The sequence below is a fragment of the Lineus longissimus genome, chromosome 8 (assembly GCF_910592395.1).
Source record: "Lineus longissimus chromosome 8, tnLinLong1.2, whole genome shotgun sequence".
Classification (NCBI taxonomy): domain Eukaryota; kingdom Metazoa; phylum Nemertea; class Pilidiophora; order Heteronemertea; family Lineidae; genus Lineus; species Lineus longissimus.
Window position 1 is genome coordinate 19,564,699 of NC_088315.1, and position 8,473 is coordinate 19,573,171.

Here is an 8,473-nt window from a genome sequence, read left to right on the forward strand (position 1 = left end):
AACTTCGGGAATTATCGGAACTTTCCGGAAAAAGGCCTCTTTTCCGACACGATCCAAAATGGTGGGTCCTCAATTTTTGGCTGCAAGTTGGCCGATTAAAATCGTTCATCATCTCAAAATCTTACCAATGCTTTTCTAAAATGATACAACATATCAATAAATATGATATCAGATATAGTAATCAATGTGTCATGTTTTCAAATGAATGAAGGACTTAAGAGTTTTTTACCCCGTTTTGTTCACCACACACCAGCATTGAGAACCTCGATTGTACACAACATGCATAACGTGCGCTGTACATGCTGTACACTAAAGAGTGCTGTGCACTGTAACTGTAGTTGGTGCACAGTTCTAGCTCTTGTCTACTTCTGCTGTCCACCCCTACCTACCATGCTACTGGTGGTGCATGGTCTCTTGTGTTGACAGTGAGTTTGAGGTGTGCATGTGTATATTGTAATTGTGCATCTTCTCGATCTCATCTGCCTGTGGCAAAGCCTCGCCCTCAGCATAACGTAGAAAAATTCCGAGTTGAGCCCGAGGGTCGGAGATATCAGCCATCTTTGCTGATAACTGTTGGTTGACGTTGCTGCCACACCGACAGGACGTTGTCGCTGATATTGACAGCAGTAATGCTGTATATTTGTTCCGATTAAAACCGGTTATTCATTCTTTCAGACCACCAAGAATAAGAAGACAAGGAAGTTGCGTGGTCACGTAAGCCACGGTCACGGCCGTATTGGCAAACACCGCAAGCATCCTGGTGGTCGTGGTAATGCTGGTGGTCAGCATCATCACAGGATCAACTTTGACAAATAGTAAGTTGTAGGCAAATTGTGCAGATTTCACCATACCAATCATCATTACCGACAAGCTTGTATACGCCACTTCAGAAATTCGGTCCCGGGTATTAAAGACGATGGTAGTATGGTAGTGTTTGTACATAATTAAACTAAATTGGAATATCAAGGGTACCACCCTACCTTGAGAGACGACCTTGTGGAGAACTCTGCAAGACAAAGTTTTGGGTACAGGTGCTGACAGTTGAATTAGGAATATTATAAATCTCTGTATCAACTATCATGTTATTTTTCAGTCATCCAGGTTACTTCGGTAAAGTCGGTATGCGTCATTTCCATTTGACCAAGAACAGCACATGGTGTCCTTCCGTCAACTTGGACAAATTGTGGTCTCTTGTATCAGATCAGACCTATGAACACTACAAGAAGAAAAGTGACGGCACTGCACCAGTTATCGACTGTGTGCGAGCAGTAAGTTTCAACCAAATAGCAGTTGCTGGCAGGTGCATTTAGTGTCGATTGTTTACCCTCTGTGCACTGCTCCAACAGACAAGACATCAAAAAACCAAAAGATTGCCCCCGAAATGTTCATTTAAACTGAACCAAAATTTCGAGACAGTGCACCTGACCGACTTCACAATTATGCTGTCCTCACCACACTTGATAACATTGGGGCGCTTATTTGAGAAAGATGCACAAAAGAAATACCGCATGGCGGAGAGTGCAGTAGCAATACACAGACAGCTCTCTCTGGGCTGGCTTGTCGTGCTTACATACAATACACCGATAAAACTTATTGACAGAATTTACTAAATTTCAAAATTCTCTTTCAGGGTTACTACAAGGTGCTTGGCAAAGGTCATCTCCCAAAAATGCCCGTCATTGTCAAGGCGCGATTCTTCAGTCGGATAGCCGAGGAGAAGATCAAGAAGGCCGGTGGAGCCTGTGTGCTCGTTGCCTAGACATTTTCCTAAAAAGCCTGTACAAAGAAAAAAATAAAGTATACAAAATGGAAAGGATGTCTTTCTTGAGTTGTTTATCTGAACTGGAGATGGTTCTGGCCATTTTCAAGGCGGGTTGCAAATGGCTGCAGAGTTGTGCAGTAACGTGGCTTTTGATTGGCAGTCTACCATGTTGATGTCAACAACAAAGGGTGAACAGTTGGTCGTGTCACTACAAAGTGTGCAACTTGGGTGGGGGACAGTTTGACCATTGAAGATGGCATGTTTTTGTATGACAACCTCATCCTTGTCTGTGCAGGCTTTATGAACCCCACATGGAGATATATCAACACAACTGGCCATGCTTATCATTGCTGTGCTGCATGGAAAGACTCAGTTGTTCAGTTGTACATGTAATTTCCATACTTCCCCAAATTGGTCATGGAGGACGAAGTCACAACCAGAATCCAGGCATCCAGGAAGTTCACTTTAACTACATGATCAATCCAGGGGTGACAAAGTCTTCAATCCTTGGTGTCCTGGTGTGAAGATGGATTGCCAGGATGTATTGGCTAAATGGAGTCGGGAAGGATTTCACATCACAGAAACAGCTGGGTGCAAGGTGGGGGCAATTCCAGTCAAAATAAGCCACCCAGGTCAAATAACCATGGGAATGAAACATGCCGGTCGGCTTTGGAAACCTGTTGTGAGGGGTTTCTGGTAGATCCTGTTCACGACTTCATACCTTCACTTTGCTCAAGTTAATGCTCGATTGCATAATACAATAGTAAAGGGGACCACCACCCTCCACTCCGTACAGTGTAATGAGTGAATGGAGACCACCACCCTCCACAATGTAATGAGTGAATGGAGGAGACTGGTGAGAGAGTCTACAATACAACAGCAAGAAATACATTTATCCCTATCACACCTTTCTTTATTTTGAGATGAATACAATTCAATGATCGGAAGTCCACAAGAAGTACATGTGGAGCAACACAACAGCCCAACAATAGGGACCGATGGACATTGTTGTAAACTACAGTGACGGTATCCAGTTTTACTTCTACTACACAAGAAGTACATGTGCAATTACATATAATATTATTATCTGTGGCCTACACACTCTACTCCATTTCCAAAGAAATTCAGTCTCGATTTTTGCTGATTTCACACAGATAATGATATATTGGAACAAGCAAGGACTCCAATGAAGGAATGATTGCACACTCATACATGTATTCAATACTGGAGACATTATTTTTAAGTAGAATCACGAAAACTGAAGACCACCCCTTGTCCGAATCAAGGTTATGATTTGTAATGGTTACGTTATAACATGAAGTAGTTCAGCTGTTTTTGCCCAAAACATGACAGATTCTAAGCTAATGCACTGGTACAGCACCACCAAAAAGAAGCAATTACAAGTTACCTAGTCTCCTATTGGTGACAATACATTCCTACACATCTGTGTTTTAGCTGCCAGTATGCTTACAATGAAAGATTTCGAGATCATTTCTGGGAAATGCACTGTCTGATTAACTTATATTCGGAATTTCTACATGGGCCTCAATTTCAAGATACGATTGAAATGCCACAATCACAGAATAACTTTGATAGTTGTGGCACCCTGCTTACAGCTAGCAGTGTATTCCCTGAATATTTTGAGCGTGTCCAGCCGAACACACATTAACCGCGTCACACTTCGGTCTTTCCGTTGAGCAAAAAAATGCTGGTAGGTTTGATGCGTTCGTATCCAAAGCCAGGGGAAACACAGCTGCTAGAAAAGACCTACCCAAACCAATCACCTCATTATCATCAAACTACTTAATCCTTCAAGCTGAGTTTTATAATGCCCTTAAAATAAATGCTGTGTGGTTGACCATAGTTCTGAGACGAGTAAGAAACTATCAAAACCACAATAATTCATTGTCTAGCCCCCCCCCCCTCACACACACACACATGTATATTCAAGTCACAACCTGTACATAAAGTAGGGTCAAAAAATTAAAAAAAGGTGTTGCAATTTTGACATTCCTTATTTGGGCTCATTTACCATTACATATGGTTAGTGTTTAGTGTAATTGAGAAGGCTGTGACCTATTAACATTGTCATTCATTACCTAAAGTTGATAATATTGATAAAACCATTACTTTGTGAGAAAAAACCACTCCAAAACAATATAAGCAGAAAGAAAGCTATTTTACAATAATTTACACCCTTTTTTCAGAAATTTTGTAACAATAGTCATTTGTCACTGGTCTCCCCCGGCCTCTAAAGAGAATACAGGGGGGTTTGAATATCAAAATCACACACAGTTCAGTCCACCAGGAAGACAACCAATGAGATTGCAGTCGTTGCATTGTCTGATCAGATCTTCAAGACTGAGATACGACCACGAGAATTAGCTCGCGTGCTTGATGAATCTTTTGGCGTCGATTTGTAAATCTTGGTCCACCTCGTCCTGCCACTCGTGGGATTCCACACGACCAAACTAAAATTGTAATCATCAGATTAGTTATGTAGCAGATTTCCAATACATGTACAACACTGGATAGCCTCGATTCTACTCATGATATCACCAGGTTCACAGGACTATATTAGACATCTTTCAGCTTGCCTGGAGGATCCCTAACAAAAGCATCAGCAGTCGAACATTTTTGCTGTGACAACCCTTTTTGGGGAAATTGTCAGGGATTTGGTAAATGAACCCAGTTTTCGAAGGTTAAATCTCATCCGACAATTATTATTGGGTTGTGCTACAGACTCCCCTCACAAAATCTGAAATAAACGCAAGCCTCACCTGAATGTCTGTTAGTTCCTTCTGGAACCTCATTGTGACAGGGGCGCCACTGTCCATCGTTGGTATATGGAGATTCTCGCCCTGATATAAGATCCTCTCGATCGGACAAACCACGCACGCAGTGCCAGCACCAAACATTTCATGAACCCTATTTTCATTCAAGCCTTTCACTAAGTCTTTCATTGTAAACGTTCGCTCCGTGACTTTGAATTCACCCTGAAATTGACAATTAGACTTTAAATTCATCCTGAAATTGACAATTATCAAATATATACCCAATTCAAAAAAAATTTTTTTGGCAAAATTAGATAATTTTTGGATTTTTGAAGTATCCGGATAATAAAATTGTGCACAGACATGAACTCACCCATTGTTTTGCCAGATCTATCAAACTCCTTCTTGTCACTCCAGGCAGAATGGTACTACTCAGAGCTGGCGTAATCAACTCCTTCTCTGAAATATCAAATTTGAAACGAATTCTATACTATTAGGAATGTAAGTCGGAAACTTTCTTCTTGTGAAAATATTTCCCTTTGAACAGCCCTCACTTGCACAAAAATGCCTCTAAAATGCAAACTTTTGGTCCAATTTTGAAAATTCAAAGATCCTCAGAGAGTTGAGACAAAGATCTTTCTATTCCAGCTATCAAATTTAGCGAAAACTTCAGTGAGAGGAAAAAGTCTGAAATCTCCCTAAAATCGCAAATTTGACATCGATGGCATAGTCATAATCTGCTCCATCTCTAGAAACCATCTTGGTCATTTTTGACATGAAGACTTACCGCCGTCTTCGTTTGTCCAGAACATGAAGACATTCATCGTCCCAACTTCAGTCAACTCGTGGTTTTCCCCAAACAACCACAAAACCTGCTGGCAGTTCTTGCCTTCTGCTATCTTTTGCACATAAGCGGTGGGCGCGTAGTTACTGAAAAATGAAAACATTTCAAAATTCGCCATTAACAGAAGAACCTTTCTATTGAGGACACCTTTTGGACAGGCAAAGATTGTCCTCAGTAGAGAGGAGTCACAATTAACAAGGTAAAATCAAATGGAAATGACCAAGTTGGGATTAAAATCAGTGTCCTTAAAAGACAGGGTTCCCACTAACAGAGGTGTCCACCAGGAGATTGCTACGGCAAATTTTCCATCATTATCAATCAACACAATAACAGTGAGATGACCTTACAACTGATACTCACGCTCCCATTTTTGTAAAACCACTGCCGCCTGGCCATGCCCTCACAAACTCTGGGTCAGCGAGCAGTGACACTGGCTTCATTCCCGTCGGGTAATATGGTCCCACTGGCCCCAAAATGACAAACATCATCGCATCTGAACTCGGCCCGACGCCAAGAGATGACTGGAAAACATAACAGATAGAATCAGTGAGACATTCAAGTTTGTTTTGGCACTGACCAGTCATGCGTTTCACCTTGAACAAAGGATCGCCGTGTCTCTAGGCATTGTCCGAAGTTGGCTTACACCTTCTGAGTGTTCCGAGTGTGTGCATTTGATTTGTTGTGGCACTGATTTATCTTCTTCGAATTCGTCTATACACCGGCAAATTCACATAGCAACCTACCTCTGTCCCGATCATAGTTGGCCTGATGTAGAGGGTACTGGTTGTGGAGTACGGTACCCATTCCTTGTCGATAGAGATCAACATTTTCATGAGCTTCAGCAGCTCGGCACCATCGAACGTCTGAAATTTAAATAATAAAAATTGTAACTTTCCAAAATCTGAAATCAGTGTAAATGACATTACCAATGACATTTCATTATATATTGATTAGATGAGACAAAACAGTATAGATGTATATTGATACTTATATAGTCAGGATCCAGAAATTGACTCCAATTTAGACCTTGATTACTTTGTTGTCTGTAACATTGATATAAAGGTAATGCCCATATTCATCTTGGTGAAATGCAAGATGCTTTCAGATGCTGACATTACAATAAAGCTTACTTACTGGTAATGTAGCGCGACTTGCTGACGAGTTCATTCGCTCCATGTTAGCCATCGGTCGAAATAACCTGATCTTGTTATCAACACCACGGTAGGCCTTCATTCCTTCAAACAGCTAAACGAAGAGAAAACTACTCAGCTATTGCCTAAATTTTTCTAACTCAATATTTTTCCCTGTTCTTTGAACTCAAATTTTTTTTCCCCCAGTTGTATTACAAAGCTTTTGGATAGACCAAAAGTAAGGCCCAAATTTAGCCTAACGAACCACTGCAATGATTATGTTCATGACCTATTATCCAGATATTTTATCAAGGTCTGGTGGTCTACTTCTTACAGTCTGGTGGCCTATATTTTATGGTCTGGTCGTCTACCACTGAACCACATATACTTTTAATTACAGCATGCAGTTCATAGAAATCTTTACAATTTGCTGATGGGAAGTTGTGTTTTAGACATGCTTTGTCTTGCGGCGGATTTCGACATTGTTAAAACATGGTTTAAACTCTGAAAAGTTTATGTATTTTTTTTAGCTTGAGCCACTGATTATGAATTTGATAATGAGGTGAAAAATAAGGCAGAACCTACTTGAGCTGGCCTTAAAAAGATTTTCGTTCATGTTAAACCTAACTACCCATTGACTACGTCTGCTATTGAGTCGTGAAAAGAGGACAAATAGCCAAAAATGATTACATCTTTCCAAGTTTTTGCAGTTTTTCTTCATTTTGAGGGGTCTTTTGGGATTTCTGGAAAAGGTGATATTTGCCTGTCTACCCACCCTAGCCTTACAAAGCGTTATCTCAAGGACAGCCTTGGTGATTTACCTATAAATCTCTAAAGCTTACCTCTACCGCGTAATGAAAACATTTTGCTGCCGGGTGAAGTGGCAGCGGCTCCAGTGGATGGATCTTTGGCGTCCCCCATCCCCCTGTTGCCGACCAGTTGACGGACAACATGTGATCGCTGAAATTCTTGCCAAATAAGAGATTACTTGGGTCTGGTTTGGGTTTTGCTTCTTTCGTGAGGCGGATCTCGACATTGTCAGCCTGGAAGTGGAATGGTAGAAATTCACACATTAGCAAGAATAGATAAAGACTGAATTTCAGAACGAATGCTCATCAGCCAAATTGAATAACGATGTGAGGATGTACGAGTCGCAATTTGTTTAAGGAATTAACACAGCAATTTGAGACCGGAAGGATGGAGCATGCTCTCAAATCCAGGGTGCTTACTTGGCTGAAGGTCTGGGATGGAATTTCAATGTAGGTGTGTCAGAATTAAGAATGGTCAAACTTTACAATTCCTCTTCAGAAATGACCTGGTTTGATCGCAGTTGGAGTTGGAGTTAGACCAACTGGCAACTCCAAGTTTGATATGATGTCATTGTCAAGTCACAATTGATGACCTGGGACAGTGGGGTGGGCCTCTATCGTGAATGGAAACTCGTTCCTTGAGGTCACTTGGCAGAATGAATGGCATGAATTACTGATGGACATACTCGCCTTCAATGGAGCTAAAGAGGTCAGAGATCTTGAATATGTTTTAATCAAGTTCTTGGACACCTGGAAAATAATACAAAAGCATATACCGTTATACGAAACGACAACCACAACAGTAAAAAAAAAAGTAAAAATACCACCGAAAAAGGGAGATTTCTTCATAACTTGGACAAGAAATCAACACAGATCCTAGTTCTATCGCTACTATGAATTTAGTGGAGTAAAAATTCGTAAGAAATACACATATTGATCAACAAATAGGTTAGAAATCGCCACTTACACAAGCCCTCCAACTCTTCATGAAAGTTGTCGCGGCCATGGTTCGTTCTTTATCCGGTAGATGGGGCCACGTGCCTGTAATAAAGTTTTAAGCCGTTAGCAATAGGGAGTTTTCGCAAAGCTCCCGAAACGCCGATGTAAACGCCTATCTCATTGTCTGAACAACCGATAACGAAGTCGAACAACGG

The 8,473-nt window shown here is 41.1% G+C and overlaps 2 protein-coding genes across 2 annotated transcripts; one reads left to right on the forward strand and one right to left on the reverse strand.

Annotated features, from left to right (window-relative positions):
* The first annotated feature begins 6 nt into the window (after nucleotides 1-6).
* On the forward strand, nucleotides 7-1,813 carry LOC135492001 (large ribosomal subunit protein uL15-like). Its single transcript, XM_064778048.1, has 4 exons — nucleotides 7-61; nucleotides 676-815; nucleotides 1,094-1,268; nucleotides 1,631-1,813. The coding sequence occupies exons 1-4, from the start codon at nucleotides 59-61 to the stop codon at nucleotides 1,757-1,759; spliced, it is 447 nt and encodes a 148-aa protein (XP_064634118.1). The 5' UTR covers nucleotides 7-58; the 3' UTR covers nucleotides 1,760-1,813.
* Nucleotides 1,814-2,662: 849 nt separating this feature from the next.
* On the reverse strand, nucleotides 2,663-8,350 carry LOC135492442 (branched-chain-amino-acid aminotransferase, cytosolic-like). The gene is made up of 10 exons (XM_064778931.1): nucleotides 8,287-8,350; nucleotides 8,010-8,069; nucleotides 7,353-7,553; nucleotides 6,515-6,625; nucleotides 6,124-6,243; nucleotides 5,741-5,901; nucleotides 5,324-5,466; nucleotides 4,910-4,995; nucleotides 4,543-4,758; nucleotides 2,663-4,233 (listed from the first exon to the last, which is right to left on the reverse strand). The coding sequence occupies exons 1-10, from the start codon at nucleotides 8,323-8,325 to the stop codon at nucleotides 4,144-4,146; spliced, it is 1,227 nt and encodes a 408-aa protein (XP_064635001.1). The 5' UTR covers nucleotides 8,326-8,350; the 3' UTR covers nucleotides 2,663-4,143.
* Between the last annotated feature and the right edge of the window lie 123 nt (nucleotides 8,351-8,473).